Consider the following 25494-nt stretch of genomic DNA (forward strand, 5'->3'; position numbering starts at 1 on the left):
CCGTTACCTCCCCACCCCGCCCCGGTGGTTCCGTCCGCCCCACGGCCCGCCCCCACGGCCCGCCCCGCCCCGCCCCGCTCCGCTCCTGGGAGTCGGCCGGCTCGCTCCGCACCCCGCCCCCGGGCGCCGCCACCGCCCCACCGTCACCAGGCTCTCTCCTCCCCGCCCGGGTGGTAGCGCCCGTCCCGGGGAGGCAGAGGCCGCCCCGCCCGCCCCTCCTCCCCGGGCCTGACAGGAACCGGCCGGCCTTGGGACGCCTCAGAGCCCCGCGCCGGAGCAAAAACGGGAGGAGGGTTGGGGGTAGGGCTCGCTGTCTACCGCCGGAGGGTCCCTCCTGTCCGGGCCCCCTGAAGCCAGGGTTTGGCTCTTTCCCTCAACCTGACGTGCCAAGATGGCGGCAGCGCCACAGCTCCGGCGGGGAGGAGGGGGCGGGAATGCGAGGAGGGTGGGACGTACCATCCCACCCCAGGGGAGAGAGGAGGAACACGGCGAGGGGAAAAGGCAGTCCTGCCGGGAAAACTAAGGAACGCCCCCTCGCTCCACCCAAGCGTGGATCTTCCCACTCCCTGGGGCCTGGAGCGCGCTCCACCCGCGGGTCACGCCCCTTCCCCCCGGGGCCAATGAGAGAAGCAAGCCGAGAGCCCTGGGTTTTATGAATGGGTCGCGCGTCCACCCACCTGCCGCTTGGCCTCCTCCCTCCAGAGGGTCCAGTTAAAAGACCGGCGGCACCTTAAGACTTCTATCCTACAGCCGAGAAACATAATCGTCTTATTCTCTGGCTCACTTCATGAAATCGTTCGGTAAACTGCCCACGCTTTGTTACATAATTCCTCTTGGACGAAGGATCTCCATACATGCGACACAAATTAACAGGTCAATATCGTTCTGTGGGGGAATTCGTGAATTCGGTACTCCGCGCGTGGTTGCTCTTTAAACAGTTACAAAAAATAAATGTAGCCTTTATTACCAAGTAATAAAATAAAAGACATAATTAACTCTACCATAGAGAAGCACGATGAGGTGATTAAATGAATTAACAAGCGGACGTTACTTTCTTTCTGGGGAAAGACTGGGTTTTAAGTATTGCAGTGCCTGGCATCGTAAGTGCTCAAAAATATAGATCCAACGTCGTTTTAAGCAGAATTAGGGATTGGCAGAACAAGGAACTGGCCCAGCTAATGTGTGGGTCAACAGGACCTAGGACTGCATGGGTCAAATGAAAGCCTTCTGGTAAAAGAATAGAAAAGGGGAAGGAGTAAAGACAGGAGACCGGTCCCATGAGTTTTGGGTTTTTTTTAATACCTGACTAAAAATTAGTAGCAAACACCTCCTGAAATTTTAGCATTGTAATAAGATTACTACATGATAAAAAGGAAGCCATGAAAGGAACAGCTTCCATTTTATTTTCTTTTAAGAGCCAGGGTGGGAGCACACTGGTAATTTGGTCCTGACTCCTAAAATCATTTGACTTCACCACTGCACTGCCCACGTGGGAGACTATAAGCAGTGTAAAAGGATAGATACACTAGATCCGATCTACAAACCCAGGCTTCTCCTAAACTAGCTGGATTCAGAGGGGAAAAAAAAGCTGACCTGCCTTACCGTATTACTCGATAACAAGATACATTTCCATGACATAGTAAAGTCACTTACCGAACAGGATATTCTCACAAAGCTAACTTTTTAAAAAGCTTGTAAAAATTATACATTTATACACACACACACTACACTTTTACAGTTGAAAAGATAGTCCAAATAGTTCAACAGCTCATTTAGTGCTTTTTTGTATTGTTTTCCCTTCCAGATTCTTTGTCACCCCCTTCGCTCTGCCCTAAGCAGACATCATTCTGTCCCATTATCTACTAAACCCAGTAAATGTTCATTTACCCCACTAGGCGCCATCTACCTGGGTGACTCTGGAGGGAGGTTTCTGAAAGGTCCAGTCTATACCGAGGCACACAGTTTACACGGGTGGGAAAGAAGTGGCATAATCAGTATCACGACCACAGGGAGCAGCCCTTCCACGGCAGGGCAAGTGCTCACACCTACATGGTCCAGTGCCCACTCATTAAAAACACAGTCAAAACCCACTCAGCACCCAGCAAAAGTTACTGAGGGTCCCATAAAGCGAGTCACACTGGTTCTTAAAGGAAGTGAGCTGTTTCGGGAATCGCTGGAGGAGAGTCACTTTGAACAGTGGTGGTTTGACAACTGTGGAAGAAGTCACTTGAACTCTTATAAAGAGAATTTTTAAGGGATCAGCAGCCTCCCTGGAAAATTCAGGAAAACCAACAAAAGAGGGGATGGTTTTCATCTTTTCATAAAGTTCTTCTCCAGAGCTATTGAGGTTCTCTGCAGAGAGTAGATATTCCGTTTTACCCGGTCCTCCAGGGAGGAGGTAGATGCACTCTCCAGCTTCATGCGACTAGGAACAGAAGAGAGGAGAATAATGTGAGTTACAAATATTTGTCAGCTGGTCAACTCTTTGGCAGAATTAGAAGAAACGGGTTGCCAGTCATATAGCCCATGTAGAAATACAAGCTCTTTTAAGCCCATGTAGATAACTTTGGAGTGAGTCCATTTGGAACTCCATTCTTTAAACCAATATCCCTAAGGGCAAATTTATCTGTTTTGGAAAGTAAGTAAAGCCTCATTGGAAAAAGGCCTCCTGAGAGGCGCCTGGGTGGCTCAGTCAGTTAAGCATCCGACTCTTGATTTCAGCTCAGGTCATGATCTCACAGTTCATGAGATCAAGCCCCATGTCAGGCTCTGTGCTGACAGCGTGGAGCCTGCTTGGGATTCTCTCTCCCCCCCCCTCCCTCTGCCCTTCCCCTGTTCATGCAAAAAAAGAAAAAAAGAAAAAAAAAAAAAAAAAGAAAAGGAAAAAGGCCCCCTGAGCCATGAACTCTTATTTAAATGGAAGGCAAGGAGATTCAATGAAAATACTAATTCACTTCTCCTCTCCTCAAATCAAAACCATCCCACTGTCTGGCTAGATGCTGGGAGTAGTAACAAAGGTGGCTTGGAGGGTGACCTCCCCGTTCTCTCTGCATAGTCACAGAAACACCAGGAACACGATGAGTGAGTCAGCTGCCCAACTGCCTCCTTGGAACCATAGCCATGAAAGCCTTTAGGCAGCAGGAAGATGCACTCACTGGATAAACCTTCCATCTCGGGAGCCCAGCTTCTCCAGCTTCTGCTCCCGTTCGTCATCCTTAGCGTGCCTCTTGAGGATGTTTAGCCTCTCTTCCTCCCGCCACTTGGCATTTTCCATCATCTCTTGCCGTTTTCGCTCTAGTTCCTCTGATGAGAGCTTTCTGTTGAACACAAAAACCATCAGGTCTACTTCTCTCCCAGCAAAAAAAAACAAACACTTCAGGGAGAACAGAAATCAGGTAGGACCCCAGGTTCTCCATCGCACTGCTCTCTCCATGGAAATGCCCAAGCCAGGGCCAAACTCAGCATGAGTTTCCTTCCTTCCTAACATCTTGGGTCAGGTGGTTTCATCCAAATTTCAAAGACTTGTAATGAAGGATTCCATACTCTCTCAATAATCCCTGGAGTGATTATTCTGAAACATTAAAAACAAAATATTCCCCCCCAAAAAACAAAATATTCCACTGTTTGCTCAACAACCTATTGAAGTATGGAGGACTAAGTTAGCCAGGTGACTGTTGACATCTACCATCTACCCACTGGAAATGCTTAGAAATTCATGGACGTAGCCCATGAGTATACCACTTTAGGACTAAGCCAGAAGCCAGATGCCTGAAGAATTCAAGTCAATTCAACTTAACCTCAGAAAGTAATAGGTAAGTCTTTCCTGGCACTCATTGAAAATGAAGTCGGAGCAAGAAGAGGAGGTGATGAAGGAGCTCAATCACTATTTAACAATATGAGAAATCGGAATCCATTGCTTCTCAAATGGCTGTGATGTACCCATTTGGAAGATTCCCCTTTAGAGGTGCCTGGCTAACTCAGTTGGTAGAGCATGCGACTCTTGATCTTGGGGTTGTAAGTTTAAGCCCCATGTGGGGTGTAGAGATTACTTAAAAATAAAGTCTTTAGAGAAAAAAAAAAAGATCCCTCTCTAAGTTTATTTTTTTGTAGTAATCTCTACACCCAACGTGGGGCTCAAACTTAACAACCCCGAGATCATGAGTCGCAGCTCTTCACATTGAGCCAGCCAGGTACCCCATGAAAGATCCCCCTTTAAAAGAAAAAATAAGGGGTGCCTGGCTGGCATAGTCGGAAGAGCATGTGACTCTTGATCTCAGGGTCATGAGTTCAAGCCCCACAATGGGCATAAAGATTACTTAAAAATAAATAAATAAAACTTTAAAACAAATACATACATACATAAATGGAACCAAATTTTGAGAAACAAACTTAAGACACTAAAACTTGACATTCGGTTGTCTACAATGAAATGGCAATGCTCCCTTTCAAAAAAAACCACAAAGAGAACGGGAGAGGAGACGACACTGGATAAGAGATGTCTAAAAATTTTTGGAAGATGGAAGTGGATAAAGAAGTGATAACTACTTTAACAGGTTAGAGAAAACTGAATCCCTTTAAAGTGCCCAATACTAGGGGGCACCTGGGTGGCTCCGTTGGTTAAATGTCTGACTTCGGCTCGGGTCATGATCTCACGGCTTGTGAGTTCGAGCCCCGCATCGGGCTCTGTGCTGACAGCTCAGAGCCTGGAGCCTGCTTTGGATTCTGTGTCTCCCTCTCTCTCTGTCCCTTCCCCGCTTGTGCTCTGTCTCCCTCCCTCTCAAAAATAAACATTAAAAAAAATTTTTTTTTTAAATAAATAAAGTGCCCAATACTAATCAGAAGCAAAATCCAGGAAAGGCCCAGGGACTGCTGGCACCCAGTACTTTGAAGGATGGCAGTAAGGCTGAAAACAAAGGGAATGATTTAAAGTCTGTATGGGAAGCAATTAAGACACCCTGGGACCTCATGCCTAACTTGGGGGAGGCCAGTGATTTTTCTCCCAAACGAATACAGGAGACCCTCCAAAGGGGGGATGTTTCTTGTAGTGTCTGAGGAATTAACCAGATAAGAAATCAGAAGTTGCAGAGGTATCCGGCATAGCCAAACGTCCCAAAATGCCAGCAGCCAGAGTTAGAGCCATTGGTCAGGCAACCAGAGGGGATTTTTTTTTCTTCTACAAAAATTTAATGGTTCCTGACAGGAGAACCAAAGGTAACCAGAGGGTATAAGAATGTCCCCAGCTAAAAACCAGTACAAAAAACCAATCTCCACCAGTAGACAAGCCCTGCCCATACACAATACAGTGATCTCAGCTTTTTAATGCCTATGAAGAGACAGTGAAATATCACCAAACATTTCAGGAAAGCCTCTCACATGAAAGCAACCAAAGGAAGAGGAAAAGAGAACATAACAAAGATAAACCACGAAACTTTTAAAAAATGTACAATTCATCTTAAATAAAACTATTTAAAATTGGCAACAAAAAGTGATCAAAAATCTCACTCAGAGATGATAAATAAAAGATATTACATCATTGAAATGGGAAAGGCTTTTGTTTTACTTGCTTTTAATTTTTTGAGAGAGAGAGAGACTGCAAGCAGGGGAAAGGGGCAGGCGGAGAGAGAGAGAGAGAGAGAGAGAGAGAGAGAGAGAGAGAGAGAGACTCCTAAGCAGGCTCCGGGCTCAGCTCGGAGCCCAACGCAGGGCTCAATCCCACAACCCTGGGATCATGGCCAAAGTCGAAACCAAGAGTTGGATGCTCAGGAGACTGAGCCACCCAGGCACCCCGAGAAAGGCTTTTAAAAAGGAACAATCAAAACATACAAGAGCTCTGAAAAATCAGAGAGAACAAAGAAGTTATCAAAGAAATGATACAAGAACATTTCCCAGAAATAAAATCCGTAAGTCAAAACTGAAAGAGGCAAATATTGACCCTAGAAAAAATATGAAACTCATACAAGAAAAGAGATATAACCTCAATATTCTGCTTGGCGATGAAAAGTATCGATGAACAATATTTACATAATGGAAGAACATGAATCCACTTATTGACAAAACCAAAAACTGTGATATTTACCTAATGGAATAAATGGAGGGAGAAGAAATATGGGACTGGGAGTGTATAAGAGCTCATTTACTCCAATAGTAAGAAAATACCTAATGTCTAAAATTGATGACTTAAGGGGCAGCTGGGTGGCTCAATCGGTTAAGCGCCCAGCTCTGGACTCTGGCTCAGGTATTGATCTCACGGTTTGTGGGTTCGAGCCCTGTGTCGGGCACTGTGCTAACAGTGCAGAGCCTGCTTGGGTTTCTCTCCCTCTCTGTCTCTCTCTCTCTCTCTCCCCCTTTCTTTCTTCCCCTCCCCTGCTTGTGCTCTTTCTCTCTCAAAATAAGTAAACTTAAAAATAAATAGATAGGGGCGCCTGGGTGGCGCAGTCGGTTGAGCGTCCGACTTCAGCCAGGTCACGATCTCGCGGTCCGTGAATTCGAGCCCCGCGTCGGGCTCTGGGCTGATGGCTCAGAGCCTGGAGCCTGTTTCCGATTCTGTGTCTCCCTCTCTCTCTGCCCCTCGCCCGTTCATGCTCTGTCTCTCTCTGTCCCAAAAATAAACGTTGAAAAAAATAATAATAAAAATAAATAAATAAATAGATAGATAGATAAATAGGAATAAATAAATAAGTAAATAGATATAAATATAGATAGATAGATAGATAGATAGATAGATAGATAGATAGATAGATAGATAAAATTGATGACTTAAGGGGTGCCTGGCTGGCTCAGTTGGTAGAACATGAGACTCTTGATCTTGGGATTGTGAGTTCAAGCCCCACATTAGGGGTAGAGATTACTTTAAAAAAATCAAATCTTAAAATAAATAAATAAATAATACATACATACATACATACATACATACATAAAATTGATGACTTAAGAGACAGCAACATGTGCATATTTTTAGAGACAGGTAGCTGCCAAAAGAAACCACTCAAAAAGCTGAAAGTGTTTGCCACTAGGCAGCATGACTGGAAGTGAGGTCAGGCAGAGCAAGGAACTGGTAATTTTTGTGAGATTTTTTTTTTCATGTTTATTTTATTTTTGAGAGAAAGCCAGAGTGTGAGGGGGAGGGGCAGAGAGAGCGAGGGAGACACAATCTGAAGCAGGCTCTGGGTCTCACAAGGCACCTCTTGTGAGAAGATTTTTAATAGTTTTTAACTTTTAAAAATGTGTATTATTAGGGGTGCCTGGGTGGCTCAGTCCGTTAAGCCTCTGACTTCATTTTAGCCCAGGTCACCATCTCACAGTTTGTGAGTTCAAGCCCCTGCTTGGAATTCTCTCTCGATCTCCTTCTCCCTCTGCCCCTCTCCCCCACTCGCAGTCTCTCTCTCGAAAATAAAGAAAATAATAACCATTAGGAGCCTGGGTGGCACAGTCAGTTGAGTGTCCAACTTCAGCTCAGGTCATGATCTCAGGGTATGTGAGTTTGAGACCCGCATCAGGCTTGTGCTGAGAGCGCAGAACCCGCTTCGGATCCTATGTCCCCGTCTCTCTCTGCCCCTTTCCCGGTTGTGCTCACTCTCTCTTTAAAAATAAATAAAATGTTAGAAAAGAAGAAAAGAAAAGAAAAGAAAAGAAAAGAAAAGAAAAGAAAAGAAAAGAAAAGAAAAGAAAAGAAAAGAGAATAAAATAAAATAAAATAGAATAAAATTAAATTAAATTAAAATAAAATAAAATAAAATAAAATAAAATAAAATAAAATAAAATAAAATAAAATAAAATGAAATGTATCTCTAAGGGGTATTATCTGATCAAAATAATTTAAGCCTCGATAATAACAGTAATTGTGCCTCTAAAATAATAGTAATTAATATAAGAGTAATAGCTTTATTTTTTATTGCTTGTAGCCACTTTTATTCTGGGCAATTTATAAGCCCAATAGAAGGAATTTTAGGCATTTCTGGGGTGTGACATAGTAGTGGTTTTTTGGTCTGTTTTGAGTACATATATTTTTAACTTATAAAAGGGCTGTGTTGCCTGTAAGAAATTTCAAAAGCAATCAAAACTAATATTAATTAAATGGGAATCCCAAAAGACCCCGAAAATTTTTTACAAGACAAAATACAGTCTTGGCCCATAAAAATTACTTCATTTTTTAATTTTTTTTAATTTTTTGAACGTTTATTTATTTTTGAGACAGAGAGAGACAGAGCATGAACGGGGGAGGGGCAGAGAGAGAGGGAGACACAGAATCGGAAGCAGGCTCCAGGCTCCGAGTCGTCAGCCCAGAGCCCGACGCGGGGCTCGAACTCCCGGACCGCGATATCGTGACCTGAGCCGAAGTCGGAGGCTTAACCGACTGAGCCACCCAGGCGCCCCTAAAAATTACTTTAAAGTGAGCATCTCACTATAAAAGACAACCTTCATCTTTTCAGCCATTAAGAAAGTCATTTTAGATCGCCAGCTAAAATACACAAAAGAAAGAGTTCTCACAGAATTCTCAATTATGGCCCTAATTTTTCTTTTTCTTAATTCAGCATCATCTTAAGTACATAAAACAACCTTGACCACTTGGAACACCAAACCAAAACAGACAATGAAATCATAAAGTCTATGCATTAAAGTTTCTGTGCTTTTACTCCTGGGGAAGAGAGGTCTTGAGGGCTCTAAACCATTTATGTCACAAAATTCAACACAAATTGAAAGGGAGGTAAGGAAGGCTGATAAAATAAAACAAACTAAAGTGAGGGGCACCTGGGTGGCTCAGTCGGTTAAGTATCCAACTCTTGGTCTCGGCTCAGGTCATGATCTCACGGTTCCTGAGTTCAAGCCCCGCATCAGGCTCTGTGCTGAGTGTGGAGCCTGCTTGGGATTCTCTCTCTCCCTCTCTCTCTGCCTCTCCCCTGCTCGTGCTGTCTCTCTCTCAAAATAAATACATAAAGTGATGGTAGATGGCAAACGAGAGAAAAACAAAGCAGGATCTGAAAAAGCCTGCCGCCCACAAGCCTTAAAACACAGAAACAAATACTTACACTCACGAGTATCTACCCTAAGAGCAGCAGGAATTACAGCACAGCTGAAAAACTGCCAACTGATAATAGGTCAAATTCTACGTAACATACTCTGTCTGGGAAGGCAGGGAAATATATAACATACTTTTCAAGGTTGTCAGTCAAGACTAAACCTTTTAAAAGTTTCTGTTCCTTGGAGACTCAGGGAGTCGGGCAATTAAGAGTTGCAAGGAACATGTAGGGTCTGCCTCTGTTTTAACACAGTGAATAAAAGAGGTGGGTATAGACTCTCGGCGGTTCTCAACGTTGGCTGCCCACCCCCAGAGGTTCTGACGTGGTAGGGCTGGGGTGTAGCTGGGTAACGGAATTTTTTCTTTTTTATGCTTCCCAGGTGATTCGAACGTGCAGCCAATTTGGGCAGTAAAAGGAAGTTCACAAGAGTTGCCTGGCTCCTCTAAATTCTAAGAGCAAGACGGACCCCTAGGGACAGCCTTTCATGGGCACAACCAACTCCCCTCAGGTCCCAGGGCTTCATGCCCCTGTTCTGTCTGACCCACCACACACCCAACGTGCACACGGAGTCCATCTTAGGGTGTCGGCCCTCAAGGAGAGCACCCTGCTTCTCCTTCAGCTGGTGCCTCAAGAAAGGAGCACTCTCTCAAGAAAAGCTTCTCGGTGGAAATCTCTTGAGAGAATGAACATGCTTAGATGTCCAGAGACAGTCGCTTAATCGATTGTTCATCAAGTTAAAACTCTTACTTTGTCCTTTCAGTGTGTGCAGTGTAGGGAGGCGGGACAGACTGTTAACAGCTGACAGGAAGAGGGGTCCCTGGATGGCATCTGACTTCAGCTCATGAGGTCAGGATCTCACAGTTCGTGAGTTCAAGCCCCACGTTGGGCCCTGTACTGACAGTGCAGAGCCTGAAGCCTGCTTCAAATTCTGTGTCTTCCTCTCTCTCTCTGCCCCTCCCTTGCTCACGCTCTCTCTCTCTCTCTCTCAAAAATAAAAAATAAAATATTAAAAAAAAAAGCTGACATGAAGAATAAAAGCAGGTTTGGCAAAAAGGTGATGTAGGGGTGCCTGGGTGGCTTAGTCGGTTAAGCGTCCAACTTTGGCTCGGGTCACGATCTGACTGATGGCTTGTGAGATCAAGCCCCACGTCGGGCTCTCTGCTGACACCTGGGAACCTGGAGCCTGCTTTGGATTCTGTGTCTCCCTCTCTCTCTGCCCCTCCTCTCCTCATGCACTGTCTCGTTCTCTCTCAAAGAGAGAGGTTTGGGTTAAAATTTTTTTTAATTAAAAAAAATTTTTAGGGGCGCCTGGGTGGCGCAGTCGGTTAAGCGTCCGACTTCAGCCAGGTCACGATCTCGCGGTCCGGGAGTTCGAGCCCCGCGTCAGGCTCTGGGCTGATGGCTCAGAGCCTGGAGCCTGTTTCCGATTCTGTGTCTCCCTCTCTCTCTGCCCCTCCCCCGCTCATGCTCTGTCTCTCTCTGTCCCAAAAATAAAATAAACGTTGAAAAAAAAAATTAAAAAAAAAAAAATTTTTTTTTAATTAAAAAAAGAAAGAAAAAAGGTGATTTAGATTATCCACCTGCCCTGGTTTGAGCCACTCCGAGACTCAGGCCCGCAGAGTCTGAAGTTCACCTACGGGGTTCTTGACTCACCTGGTGTATCCAGGAGCGTGGCGCCTTTGATAGACCTCTTTTTTAGGCGATGGGCTCTTAGTGCGGCCTCTCTCTCTCCTGTTGACCTTAGAGTTGTGCCTGGGACAGACACACAGAGGGCAGAAAGGAGAAAAGCCTTTTCAAGGTAGGGGCTTTTATCGTGTCCCTCAAATGATGGGAGAAAAGCTAACAGTCTTAGAATTACAATCCAAATTGAAGGGAACAGAGGGCAGAGGTGGAAGAAAAACAAATACCTAAAGAAACAGAAGATTCGGTACTAAACTCACTCCAAAGAGCCTACATATATAAATATGTAGCTCTAGGGGACTGAGCTTTACATAGCGGTGGGGGAAAATGATGTAAAGGAAATAAAGCAAAGGCGTTTGGAAAAATGAATGAACAGAAATACCTGCGGTGAGCAACCCCCACCCTTACAAGCCATTTCCCAGTGAATTCCTACACTCACGGTTTGCTTGGCCTTGGGGACCGTGACCTTCTGCCTGGGGATCGAGAACTCCTGTCCCGGGACCCTGCTTCTCTGGTGTTCTTCTTGCTGACATGTCTGGGAGGTGAGTGGGAGGAGCTTCTGGACCTGGAATAATTCTTCAACCCGTGCATTCCCTTTTGCTTGGCCGTCAGAGGACTCTGCAGTCCCTGGCTGTGGTAGGAGTCCCTGATCTGTAGCACCAAGGAAAGGAAGAAAAGGTATTCAGAGGAAAATGTGCAGCTCAGGAGGAAATGCAGTGCAGCAAGGAAATGAATGAGCAATGAGGGTCTGTACGAAGCACAGTTACCGCAGAGAACCACTCAAACTTAGCAAAGTTATCTGCAGGGTCCCCTAAGAGAATGTACCCACCCAGTCACCTCCACTGGCTTGGCGCTTCACCAAAGCCTGAGCAGGTGCAAGAGACAGAGCGTGGAGAACAGGCCCTAAGGTTAAACCTACTAGGGGAAAAAGGGATCCAGAGGGATGTCCATCTGTCAAAAGTCATCAACCTTGAAGCTTAAAATGCCTGCATTTCACGTAAGTTATCTGCAGAGAGACGGGCAGAACGCCTGCAGGCCCCACTGGTGGTTTAGACTCTCCACTCAGAGGGGCCCCAGCCCCGGTCGGAGGCTCAAGGACAAGGAATGGGCCAGTTCCCCAGCGGTGCCCGCTTTGGCTGCCCAAACTCCCCTTTTCCCATGTGATGCCTGACTGGCTGCTCGAAATGCTCTCTGTCCAAAAAGGCTCTCAAGTTAACGCATTCCCTGGTCCACGGTCACTCCCTCTGAGACGCCCACACCCTTACCTGTAAGCCGTATCCAGGGGCTTTGGACAAAACAGGGGAAGAATCTGCCGTCTTCTTTTGAGCTCTAAGAGATTAAAACACACATTCATTGAAAAAGAAAATGTATGAAGGTCCAGTTTAAATGTCTCGTGCTGAAACACGCCTCCTCCTGCTTCAAACGTGACCTTCCCCACTTCTTCTATTACTTGGGAGCGTGGCTCTCGCTTTGGACTGTCTTTGGAAGATGCATCAGCACAGTCATGTTTTTCCTGTGAAAACACGTGGGCCTGGCTCTTCAGCCCCACCGCCTGAACACATTCTCCCCTCACCTCGTGCTGCTTGCTATTCCAGCGACTAAGAGTGAGTCAGCGGTGACAATGCTCACTGTTCCCACAGAGAAGGCACACAGAATGCGCCCAGATGGGCCCATTAATGCATTTAAAAAAAAAAAAAAAAAAAAAAAAAAAAAAAGGCCTACATAAAACCCACTTCGGTCTTGGAGGAGTCATAAGCTGAGACGAAAGTCACAGCCGGGATGTCTGAGCTAAGACCTACAAGGCTACGGGCAGCCCTTTAGGGGCCATGCCAAGACCTCCAAGGAACTCTGGTGCTAGATGGCAAAGTTCTGTGGGCACGGGGCCCACGTACGAGCGTTCACCACTGAAACCCCAGTGCCTGGCACTTCCCCGCCTAGAGCAGCCGTGACTACGTGGGGAATGAATGAGTGAATGAGTCAATGAGGGAGGCCCGCCCCCACGTGCTCACCTCCCCCGGCTGCGCTCATCCTGGCTGCTGCCGCCATCGCTACTTGAGCTTCTGTGCTTATGTTTCTTGTGCTTCTTTTTCTTCTCCTTCTTTTTCTTCTTCTCCTTTTTTTCCAGACTCATTTGCAACTACAAAACACCCAGAACATAACCATGCAAGATCACGAAGGCCCCTGTCGGTCCCTCCGAGGGGCCTGGTTCACGCCCGAAACTACCTGACTTCGTCCTCTGGGACTACAGAGGCCCAAGACCCCAGCGGAGTTTCCCCACCAACAAGAGGGGGCGAGTCTTACCTTGGTGGGGGGTGCATAAACAGCCCCTAGACTACTGAACAGAATCTCTGGCGAGTGGGGCTAGGAATCTGTATTTTTTTTTTTTAAGTTTTTTTTTTTCAACGTTTTTTATTTATTTTTGGGACAGAGACAGACAGAGCATGAATGGGGGAGGGGCAGAGAGAGAGGGAGACACAGAATCGGAAACAGGCTCCAGGCTCTGAGCCATCAGCCCAGAGCCTGACGCGGGGCTCGAACTCCCGGACCGCGAGATCGTGACCTGGCTGAAGTCGGACGCTTAACCGACTGCGCCACCCAGGCGCCCCGGAATCTGTATTTTTAAACCATCCCCAGAACCGGTGCCTGGGAATTTCCAATCTGTCAGAGGAACTCCCAGCAACACCGAAAGCAATCGGGGACCGCAGGATCCAGCTTTCCATTCTCCTTGCCAACTAATCCAAAACACAATCGCGGAATATGTCACGTGAATGACAAATGGGCCCTCGAGGCTTGATATCACCTGATCCCCTGAACACACTGTGTGATTAGGACTTGCACAGGCCTATCCCATACTCCCCTTTTTCTAAACAAACAAACAAAAAGACATCACATGGTGCTCTTCCAATCAAAAAAATAAAAGAGAAGGTAAGCTTAATTGAGCTCGATAACGAAGACTGCATAAAATCACCAAGGGAAGGTCTCTAAAAGCCAGAATGTAAAAGCCATTCTGTCTGCCCTCTCACAAGGTAAGAGTGAATGGTGAGTAGTTCTCACGAGAAGTAGCTAAAAGGCACTCTTGGTGCCTAATTTGATGCACTACTTACCAATTCTTTGATTTTCTTCATTTTCACGGGGTTATTCAACACCTCTCTTTTTTTCTCTTCCTCCTTCTTCCTAAAGAGAAAGAGAACATTATAAAAATCATGACTATCTCTTTGGGGAAGGGGATTAAGTCATTCATTGTACTCTCCACAAGACCATCTATATAGCAATCGTTTTTCCAAATACACGCAGACAGGACCTGTGTTAAAAGCTACATGATGGTGTGGAAGTCAGGACTCTTCCTCAAATCTGCAGAAGGGACTGAATGGTGTGGGGCAAGTCCACACTGGCTCCCTGTTGTATAAGAATGAGTACGGGGAACGCCTGAGTGGCTCAGTCAGTTGAGTATCTGACTTGGGCTCAAGTCATGATCTCATAGCTTGTGAGTTCAAGCCCGCGTCAGGCTCTGTGCTGACAACTCAGAGCCTGGAGCCTGCTTCGGATTCCGTGTCTCCCTCTCTCTCTGCTCCTCCCCCACTTGCTCTCTTTCTCTCAAAAATAAATAAACATTTTAAAAAATTAAAAAAAAACAAAAAGGAGTCTTACTCTCATTATTCATGAGGGTAAACTGGTCAGCCTTCATGGAAGACAATTTGGCAATACTTATCACTGCCTGCACACTCTTTAACCTTACAAATTCTTTCCCAAGAATTTGTTACTGTATGGATATAATCAAGAGGTCCCTACAGAGTCGTCCATATTATAACAATGAAAATTCAGAAACAGGTTAGGGACCTAATAAGAGAGTATTAAAAAATTAGGGGCGCCTGGGTGGCGCAGTCGGTTAAGCGTCCGACTTCAGCCAGGTCACGATCTCGCGGTCGGTGAGTTCGAGCCCCGCGTCGGGCTCTGGGCTGATGGCTCAGAGCCTGGAGCCTGTTTCCGATTCTGTGTCTCCCTCTCTCTCTGCCCCTCCCCCGTTCATGCTCTGTCTCTCTCTGTCCCAAAAATAAATAAACGTTGAAAAAAAAAAAAATTAAAAAAAAAAATTATGGTATACCCCACAATATCGACATAAAAAATGGTATTACAGAAACATAGGGACGTAGAAAGATGCTTGCTATATATAATTAGGTGAAAAAAAAGCTTATAAAATAATGTGCACAATATCTGTACATCAGTGTTCACAGTAGCATTATTCACAATGGCCAAAAAGTGGAAATAACCCAAATGTCCATCGACAGACAAAGAGACAAACAAAATGTATACAACGGAATATTATTCGGCCTTAAAAAGGAAGGACATGTTATACATGGTATAACATGGACGAACCTGGAAGACATTATACTGAGCGAAATAACCCAGTCCCACAAAAAGATAACTACTGTATGATTTCACTTATATGACGTTCCTAGAGTAGTAGAACTCAAAGAAAAGAGAATGGTGGTTCGCAGGAGCTGGGGCAAGGGGAAATGTGGAGTTCTTGTTTCATGAGTAAAGAGTTTCAGCTTTGTAAGGTGAAAACCTTTTTTTTTTTAACGTATTTATTTTGGGAGAGAGAGAGTGCGAGTGGAGAAGCAGCGGAGAGAGAGGGACACACAGAATCAGGAGCGGGATCCAGGCTCTGAACCTGTCAGCACAGCTAACACAATTACCACAATTTAATTAATTAAGAGGCTAACAAAATGGTGGGGCGCCTGGGTGGCTCAGTCAGTTAAGCGTCTGACTCTTGATTTCAGCTCAGGTCGTGATCTCGCAGTTCTTGAGTTCAAGCCCCAAGTCGGGCTCTGAGCTGTTAGCACGGAACCTGCTTGGGATTCTCTCTCTCTCTCTCTCTCTCTCTCTGCACCTCTCCTGCTCACACTCTCTCTCTCAAAATAAATAAGTTTTTATACAATACCTTTATATATATATCTATGCAACACCTTTAACATGTAAATAACTTTATTTTTTTATTAAAAAAAATTTTTTTAATGTTTATTTATTTTTGAGACAGAGAGACAGAGTGTGAGTTGGGGAGGGGCAGAGAGAGAGACAGGCGCAGAATCTGAAGCAGGTTCCAGGCTCCGAGCTGTCAGCAAGAGCCTGATGCGGGGCTGGAACCCACGAACCGTGAGATCATGACCTGAGCTGAAGTTGGACGCTCAACCGACTGTGCCACCCAGGTGCCCCAATATGTTAATAACTTTAACATGTTTTCAAAAGAAGAAATATAAATGACAAAGGTTTTTCAACATTCAACCTATCCACTTGAAATGAAATCCTGCAAACTAAACCAAACAAATTTATACATATGGCAAAATGCAACTCCACTTTGATACATTACACATTAGGGTTTCGAGGCAGATTCTTTTTAAAGGGTTTGGCTGCACAAAAAAGGAGGGCCGGGGGGTAGGTAGAAGGCCCGTTCACCCACCTATCCCACGATATACATATCCCCAAATTTCCAAGAAGCTGCCAGCCTTTCTCATCTTTTTTTTTTTTAATTTTTTGAGAGACAGAGAGAGAGAGAGAGAGCGAATCCCAAGCAAGCTCCGCACTATCAGCACAGAGCCTGGTGTGGGGCTCAATCTCACGAACCACGAGATCATGACTTGAGCCGAAACCACCCCTAACCAACTGAGCTACCCACGTACCCCTTACCTTGCTTCTATCCCATTTTTTGTTCAAGGGCCAAAGGTAAATGAATAAATCTGGTCTGCCCTGGTCTACTTGCCATCTCTTACCACACGGCCTAGATAAGACACACTTGATGGAGCCTCCTTCCCAACATCAGGGAGCCCAAACGGAGACAAATCCTTTTACAGAGCAGACCAAAGTCAAGAGGAAACCGACTGGAAAGCTCAGCAACTATGAAGAAACCCTCCCCGGCCCGTCGCCAGTACCTGATGATGAAGAGCGGGTCCTCCCGGATTTTGCTGGCCATGTCGAGGAGGGAATTGGCACCGGATGGGGCAAAAATGGAACCTGGGAGCAGTCCCGTCTCCGAAGAACAGCCTGCCTCCTTCTCCTCCATCTTCTCAAAAACGTACTTGTCAATGGGGCGCCCCAGCAAGTACTCATCACGGTTCACCATCCCACCAGGACCCTGATACATCCAGTCCAATTTTTCTTCTTTTTTCCTAGGTCAAGACAAAAAAAAACTACAATCAAAGGAAGCGTAGGGCTCTTGCAGACCTACACGCACAACCCCAACACGAGGCAGAGATGGCAGCTGGCAAGAGCACGACCCATTCTCCAAGCACCTAGTAGGGACTAAACGCTGTGCTCCCCGTGGCACGTGAGAAGAAATGGTGCTCGCCGGCATGGAGCTCGCCACTTCGTGGAGAGGTCGCTCCCCCACACTTAAAGCAATTTCTGTGAAAAAGGTATCCTCCGAGACACGGACCTTTGCTCAGGGCTTCTCAAGCCTCCTTTACAAAGTCCTTATGTTACGCTTTCCTTTTGAGGATAATCTGAAACAATAAAGAGATTCTGCATCACCTCGTGACCGAGCACAGTTTCAGGGAGCACGTGTGCGGTTGTCCGAGGTGTCTTTTGGAGCGTGGGCACAAGCAGGAATTCCACATTTGAGATAACTCAAGATGATGAGAAAAGACCAGAAAATAAGTGAAGAAGGAAATTACGCTTTCAAGCCAAAAGAGAGTCATCAATATCAGTAATGTCAGTCATGTCTGGTATTTGCCAAACAAACATGGCCCTGTGCTTCTGAGGGGGAAAAAATGGTGGGAGAACTGAACCTTCCCACAACAGACGGCAAAGGCACGCCAAATTAAGTGCACGCGCCGCAGCAGCCGATAGCACGTTTACACTGCGAGCGGCTAAGTAGCTTCGTCAAAAGCAGTATTACCTGTAACATTAAATTCAATGTTTTTTGAATATGGCTTTTCAAAACTGGCGTATCTATTTTTGTTTATGATTACGTAACAACTATGAGCATAAGGAAAGTCTTCCTAGTTAGGTCTTTGGACATTTTTTTTTTTTAATTTTTTTTTTCCAACGTTTATTTATTTTTGGGACAGAGAGAGACAGAGCATGAACGGGGGAGGGGCAGAGAGAGAGGGAGACACAGAATCGGAAGCAGGCTCCAGGCTCTGAGCCATCAGCCCAGAGCCCGACGCGGGGCTCGAACTCCCGGACCGCGAGATCGTGACCTGGCTGAAGTCAGACGCTTAACCGACTGCACCACCCAGGCGCCCCAGTCTTTGGACATTTTTAATAAGAATATTTTAACCCAACAATGGAGGGTCATAATGCTTTCGTTTTAGATTTGTTTTTGTTTTTGTTTTTCCTATTAAAAGGAGCGGTTTGAGAAACCCTCTAGTCTATAATTAAAAACTGATCGTGGGCCACTGGGGTCGGGCTCCACCCAGCTTGCCCAGCCTCACTCACCCCACTGGAGTCAAGATGGAGGAGTATAGACAGGGCCGTGCCCTGGCGAACTGTGGGAGACTGTGGTGGGGCCTTTACAATGAGTACCGCAGGTAGTGGAGTCTTTCGAGCAATTAAAGGTTCTTGCCATTCTCCAGCTGGAATAAACCAGCGACTACAGGAGACTTTGACAGCTATTAAAATCAGGCCTCCGCAGCTGGGAGGTAGCTTTGTAGTTTGGAGAGGTCTGTTTTCCACGATCGATTGTTGTGTGGTTCAAGATAGAGGGAACGAAGGCCTCTGAAACTCCATCACATGTGCTGCCTTGATAGGAGCCACACTGGCAGCAAGAAATGGACCAGTGGCCATGGTTGTTGGGTCAGCTGTGATGGGCGATCCAAGGATTAACTGGACAAGCTGGTATCTGGTTGACAAGATTTGCTTCTGTGCAGTTTCTTTTTTTTTTAAATATGATTTATTGTCAAATTGGCTTCCATACAACACCCAGTGCTCATCCCAACAAGTGTCCTCCTCAATGCCCATCACCCACGTTCCCCTCTCCCCCACCCCCCATCAACCCTCAGTTTGTTCTCTGTATTCAAGAGTTTCTTATGGTTTGCCTCCCTCCCTCTCTGTTTGTAACTTTTCCCCCCTTTCCCTTCCCCCATGGTCTTCTGTTAAGTTTCTCAAGATCCACATATGAGTGAAAACATAGGATATATCTGTCTTTCTCTGACTGACTTATTTCGCTTTTGGGTGGTTTCTCAATGGTCCTTAGTTTGTTGAAGATTCCTCCCAGTTGCCTTCAACCCAGTGACCACTCTCCCCATTGGAGACTATATGGACAATGCCAATAGGACTTCTTTCCCAGGACTTCTTTAACAGAATAAGTTGCAGTTCAAGAAGGATTTGGGAAGACCAAGGTACAGTCTGTTTTTAAACCATAGGATAACTATGGCCAAACAGGCTATGAAGAGACATTTAGCACACGGGGGGAAGGGGATGAGGTGCAAAGAGAGAATACATTTCTTTATCCACCCTTGGACTGTATTTGTGACTAAAGTAAATGTCCAATAGCATTAAAATAAAATATATAATAAGTGCTTAGAAGGTCAAGGACAAAGGGCAAATAGCCGTGAAACATGGCCACCATTTCCTTTGGGATTTCTGTGCCTGGGGCGAGAAAAAAAAAAAAAAAGGATTGATTGTGAAAGGCAGACCACTTCAGATCTTAAGGAAGTCTGAGTAGGAAGATCAGTGTTGCCTAGAACATTCTAGCAAGGGGGCACCTGGCTGGCTCTGTCATAAGAGCATGCAATGCTTGATCTTGGGATTGTGAGTTTGAGCCCCACGCTGGGTGTAGAGATTACTTTAAAACAAAAATTTAAAAACAAACAAACAAAAAAAAAGACAGAGAGAGAATTTCACAATTTTTTTTTTTTTTAACTTTTGGTTAGTGGGAAAGCAAACTCTTATGACTAGGGAGTATTGAATCTAAAATTGGTATCTGTTTGAAAATCAAGGGTTCACAAAGTCTGAAATTTCACATAGAACAATGTGTGTTCACTTTGTAAGCTGCCCAGGAATTAATTTGAATGTGTGAAATTTATTTACATTCAATTGTTAGTTTTTATTAAACATTTTTTAAAATTTTTACTTATTTTTGAGAGAGAGATGGAGCATGCAAGAGTCAGCGGGGCAGAAAGAGAGGGGGGGGACAGAGAGTCCAAAACAGGCTCTGCGCTGACAGCAATGAGCCCAACGCGAGGTTTGAACTCATGAACCACGAGATCATGACCTGAGCTGAGTTGGTTGCTTAACGAACTGAGCCATCCACGTGCCCCTATTTGCATTAAATTATAACGTAGATGTCTGGTTGGCTCAGTCAGTAGAGCATGCAACTCTTGATCTCAGAGCTGTGAGTCTGAGCCCCCACATGGGGGGCAGAATTTACCTAAAAAAAAAAAAAAAAAAAAAAATTTAGGGGCACCTGGGTGACTTAGTCAGTTCAGTGTCATGATCCCGGGGTTGTGGGATCTAGCTCCACTTGGGGCTCCGTGCTGAGGGTGGAGCCTGCTTAAGATTCTCGCTCTCTCCCTCCCTCGGCTCCCTCCCCCACATACTCTCACTCACGCTATAAAAAAAAAAAAGTAAATTTTTTTTTTTTTGCTTTATAGGCTTTAATTTACATAAAGCATATAAAGTAAAATAATTTAAGGCGTGTCTACAGTACCAAAAAACATAAAACTTCATTCCCTTATCTCATTGGATATATTGATGTCATATTTTGCTGTATTTAAAAATTCTAAAATTCTTTTTTTTCCCCAAATTTTAAAAAATCTATTTTGATTTTTTTTTTTCAACGTTTATTTATTTTTGGGACAGAGAGAGACAGAGCATGAACGGGGGAGGGGCAGAGAGAGAGGGAGACACAGAATCGGAAACAGGCTCCAGGCTCTGAGCTATCATCAGCCCAGAGCCCGACGCGGGGCTCGAACTCCCGGACCGCGAGATCGTGACCTGGCTGAAGTCGGACGCTTAACCGACTGCGCCACCCAGGCGCCCCAAAAAATCCATTTTGAAAGAGACAGAGACAGCGCAAGTGGGGGAGGGGCAGAGAGAGAGGGAGAGAGAGAATCTCAAGCAGGCTCCGCACTGTCAGTGCAGGGCCCAAGGCAGGGCTCGAACCCACAAAGCCGTGAGATCATGACCTGAGCCGATACCAAGAGTTGGGTGCTCGAGGGACGGAGCCACCCAGGTGCCCCTAAAAACTCTTATTTATTTTAAAACATTCCAAGTTTCATACTTGAGTCAGAAGGGCCTTCTCCCCAATCCATTATCCTGAACGTCCCCAGGGCACCATGTCCGTAATGCCATTTCCATGAAGTGAAACTAAGTCTCACGTACACACACAACCCTGAATGTCACAGACCCTGTCATGAAGTATTAAGGAAGAGCCCTAGATACCCAGTGGGGAGAGTATGCCACACGGCACCCCGGGGACTTGCCCACAAGAACGCGAGCAAGGCAAACGTACGAGGAGAATGAACAAGGAGACGGTGCCGATTTCCCCATTTCTGGCTCTGTGTTGTTCTGGCGAAACTTAAGAATGCGCTGTACGCTTTATGCTTTGCATTTTTCTCAGAACACATGTCCTCCCACCTCAGTTTATGAGACGGGTAGCCTGATAATTATCTGCTACTCCTACCCCATATCATACAAGAGGAAACTGAAATAAGGTAAAACCAAGCGGTGGGACTGTCCACGCTCACGTAGCTTTTACTGACAGACGCACCATCTGCCTCCCTCCACGAGGCCTCACTGCGCCCCTGAAATGAGTCCGCGGTACGTAAACAAACAAAAGCAGGTCTGAGACCTGGACACGTCCCGAGAGGCGGGGTGGGGGGCAATCATCCTCAGGCCTGGTTATTGGTCGATCGCCTGCCACAAGCCAGGCCTGCGCTAGGCCCCTTGGGTGTCATCTCATTTGATCCTCCACAAACCTTGGGAACTGGACACTCTCCCTTCCTTGGTCCTACCGAGGTCACCGAGGCCCTGAACTTGCTCTCGGTGCCACAGTGAGGCCAGGACACCCCAAGCCAGCCTCAGCGCTCAGGCCGGGCCGACTCCCAAACCCATGCTCTTAACCAGCAGGTCTGCAGCCAAAGGATGATGCCGCTGGGGGCCGGCCCCGCACCCTGGGACACCCACAGCCCCGCCGCCTCCCCGCAGCCCCGGCTGCCCCCTCACTTGACGGCCCCGACGTCCTCGGCATAGCGCTGCATCTCTTCCCGGGCCCGCTCCTCCCGCAGCTCCCGCTGAAGCTCTTCGATCTTCTTCCGCTCAGCCTCATGCTTCTGCTCGGCCTTCCACACCTTCTCCACATTGCGGAGGGTCTGGGGGTGCCAGCTCTTCTTCAGATTCTGTGGTGGCGAAAGGAGGGAGAAGACGATGCGGGGAGCCGGTGGGTGCGTGGGCCCCACCACCACCGACCCCTCTGCTCCCTGTGCGTGCCAGGGCAGACATCTAGGGGCAAGGCATCGTTCACAACGGCGAGGTTGGCCCCCACCAATCTCCCACACATCCAGGGGTTCTGTTCAAGTATGTAAGGCTTCAGGCCTTGTCCGGGTTCCCTTTGAACACTTTTCACTCGGAATGCACACGACTCGGACTTCCACGGGCCATTCCTGAACTAAGGGTTAGTGATGACAGTAAAGGAGGAACGGGCAGAGAGGTGGGAAGGTAAACTCTAAAAGGCAACAGAACTCAAGTGCCTTTGGCAGGGGACCTTTCATTTTCACGAACACAATCTTCCTTCTCTCGAGTCCACTTAACCTGCCTTCACCTTGGTTTACAACCCCAACCTTTCGTGGTTTACAACCCCACCGAGTACCTCTTTCCCCCTTCCTTCCTGGGACTCTCCCCTTGGTTCTGAGCTCCCCTTCGCACTACACCTTGACGGACTTCAAGAATGCTTCTCCTCTCCCGCTTCCCCATAAGCCACTACTTGGGTTCAGCTTCCCAACCAGGGAAGGTTTCCTGGAAGCAGTGATCATCTAAGGACAATTATAATTTAGCCCAGTGATGTAGGAAGCAGGGTAGAGTGGGGGCAGATTTCCAGAGGGAACAGCACACACAACCGCAGGCCCAGCGGCAACAAAGAACACAGCACAGATGATTTCGTGTGGCTAAAGATGGCATGCAAGCTGATGAAGGGGGACCGGGGGGGGGGGGTGGTCCAAGATGAAATCAACAAAACCAACTAAGAAAGCAATAGAATAAGGGCCTTATAAACCATGTTAATGGAGTGGGCTTCATCCTGTGGACAGTAGGAAACACTAAACAGTGCAGGCATGACTAGCTATCATGTGAAGAATGGATTGGAGAGGGCAGAGACTGGAGACCAGGAGACCCGTTAAGAGGCCTAAATGAGAAAACCAACACAAGGTATCTGGCATGGAGAAGGTATTCCGTCAATGAGGGCTCTCTTTTCTTTCTTTTCTCTCTTCCTCCTTGTCCTTCCTTTCCCTTCATCAGGTCACTCAATCCCCTGTCCCCACCCCATCCCTGGCCTTAGCCTACTGGTCTTCCTCTCTCTCCTTTAACATGGGTGATCTTGCCCCCCCCCCATGCACTCCACATTTGGCAATGTCCAGACACATTTTTGGTCGTCCCATCCAGAGAAGAGTGCTACTGGTATCCAGTGGCTAGGGACCAAGAATGCTGCTAAACATCCTACAATGCATAGGGCCATCATCCCCCCACCCCCGACACACACACACACACACACACACACACACACACACACACACACAAGCAAAACAAAAAGCGGTGCCTGGGTGGCTCAGTCAGTTGAGCATATGACTCTTGATTTCAGCTCAGGTCATGATCCCAGGGTCATGGGATCGAGCCACACTCAGCATTAGAATTAGGTGTCATTCTAATCAGTGACACCTAATAAACTCTAATACAGATACTGGATAGGTAGAATTGATCTATTTGCTGATTCAATCAGCTACACTTTAAAGAGATTAGCATCTTTCTGACCTTGCACCATGCCGTTGTGGGTCTTTTGCCCCGTCGGGGGCTTCAGCACCCTACAAATGAACTATGCAGTTCAAGAGAAATTGCCACATCACTTATATTTAAGTGCTATAAATTCAGAAGAAAGCTCTGTCACTACAGATCAGAATGAAGCACTGACGAGGAGTGGAAGTCAGAAAGGTGGACATGAAGAAGATCTCTTCAGGTTTAAAACAGGCCCCTGGATACGGCTCAAGGGCAAAGAGAATGGGGCACAAACCACTCCTACTATAGTCCAAAATATGACTGAACTCCCAGCTGAGGAAGAGAGAAGTGTCCCAAGACAAGACATACAAAGTAAAGCTTGCGTGACTCGATATCTGCCTCCTTTCGAAAGCATGGTTCCACCACAACCACCACCACCCCCTCCCAGAATTTCCAGTCGGGAGAGTCCCCGCGAACAAACAACACAAACACCTGCCGCCACCGTTGGCGACACGCTTCACACACCTTTCCAAGTCTCCACCCTGTCCCTCCGTGGCCCCAGAGATCGGTCCCCTCTCCAAGGCTACGGCTCCCTTCTCGCGAAAGCACGGCTGTGTAGCCATGGTCACCCACTCCCGCACCCTCCCAATTTCCGTCCCCAGACCCGGTCGGTCTCTCGCTCAGTCCTCTCCCGCCCAGGCTTCCCCCACTTACCAGATCTCCGCCCCCCATGACGACGAAGAAGTTTCCTCTCTGCGCGGACCTGGAGGATTCAGGAGGGATCCGGAGGAAACGTAGACAAACAGTTCAGCTGCGACCTCCCCGGATCTGGTCTCGGAGGCCACCGGCTGCCACTTCGACTGCCAGATCTAGAGCCCACTTCCGGGAGGGCGTCCTATTACAGCGTCGGCGTCGCGGGATGATGACGTTTCGCACTCTGTCGCGCAGCAGCGCGAGCGTCACGGCCAGTGACGCCCAGATTGGCGGCGCCTGCCGTCGCGTTTTGGGCCTCTTGGTTGGCACCTCACCCGTTTTCGCGAGCGCTGTGTTGAAACGCCGCCGCTCGGTCCAGTTACCAGTCGGCCGCGGGCTGCGCCCCGCGGTCCCGTTGCCATGGCAGCGCGCCACGACTCGTCCTCCCGGCTCTTCCGCAGGCCGCACCGGGCTTCTGCCCGCAGGGCCCCAGCGCCGACCAGCCTACGTCTGTCTCCTCGCCCGGGCACACCTCCCCGCAGCGGCCTTTTCCAAAAAAAAATAGCCCGCACTCCCCTCCAACCTCCACGCAGGGTCAACTCCCTTACTCCAGGCCGAGTTTACTGAAAGAAGGAGAAAGCATCGAACCGAACTTCCATCGGCTTCCCTGCATCAAACCTTTATTTAAAAAAATAAATAAAAAATAAAAAAATATTTTTTGTTTATCAAATAATCTTTACCCCCAACCTGGGCTCGAACTCACGACTCTGAGAGATCAAAAGCCTCGTGCTCTACCCGCTGAGACAGCCAGGCGCCCCTCCCTGCACCAAACCTTTAAAATGCCAGCTTCCCCATTTCCTTTCCCTTGGTTTACGTTGGAAGGGGCGTCGTTCCTAAGGCGGGGCGGTTCATCACACTCTCCTCATCAAAATACTTTTCACTTGACTTCTCCGCACCGCTCTCTAGAGTGTTGTTTTCTTCTGTAATCCCTTCTCAGGGAGCATTTTGTTCCTACTTCATCTTGCCTCTTAGGTTCTGTCTTGGGTCTTTTCACACTAAATGCTCTCACTGGGTGATCTCATCTACTCACAGGGCTTCAGTTACCATCTATAAACTGATGGATCCCAAATTCATTACCTCCAGTCATATTTATCTTTCAAGCTCCAGGTTTTTAAGCCTGGCT

General features: G+C 47.0%; 1 protein-coding gene across 1 annotated transcript; it reads right to left on the reverse strand.

Moving 5' to 3' along the window:
* Positions 1 to 1278: 1278 nt before the first annotated feature.
* On the reverse strand, positions 1279 to 24531 carry CWC25 (CWC25 spliceosome associated protein homolog). Its single transcript, XM_003996763.6, has 10 exons — positions 24333 to 24531; positions 21861 to 22033; positions 16625 to 16861; positions 13802 to 13871; positions 12707 to 12834; positions 11963 to 12026; positions 11137 to 11348; positions 10671 to 10769; positions 3156 to 3317; positions 1279 to 2425 (listed from the first exon to the last, which is right to left on the reverse strand). The coding sequence occupies exons 1-10, from the start codon at positions 24348 to 24350 to the stop codon at positions 2311 to 2313; spliced, it is 1278 nt and encodes a 425-aa protein (XP_003996812.3). The 5' UTR covers positions 24351 to 24531; the 3' UTR covers positions 1279 to 2310.
* Positions 24532 to 25494: the final 963 nt, after the last annotated feature.

This window comes from Felis catus, chromosome E1 (assembly GCF_018350175.1).
Source record: "Felis catus isolate Fca126 chromosome E1, F.catus_Fca126_mat1.0, whole genome shotgun sequence".
NCBI classification, from domain to species: domain Eukaryota; kingdom Metazoa; phylum Chordata; class Mammalia; order Carnivora; family Felidae; genus Felis; species Felis catus.

What these genes read in the sequence shown, in the direction of transcription:
- CWC25 (XM_003996763.6), bottom strand. An exon ending in TGAAGAAAATCAAAGAATTG is followed by an intron (nt 12,835 to 13,801) that starts GTAAGTAGTGCA and finishes GGTGTTTTGTAG; the next exon opens with TTGCAAATGAGTCTGGAAAA. An exon ending in GATGAGCGCAGCCGGGGGAG is followed by an intron (nt 12,027 to 12,706) that starts GTGAGCACGTGG and finishes TTAATCTCTTAG; the next exon opens with AGCTCAAAAGAAGACGGCAG.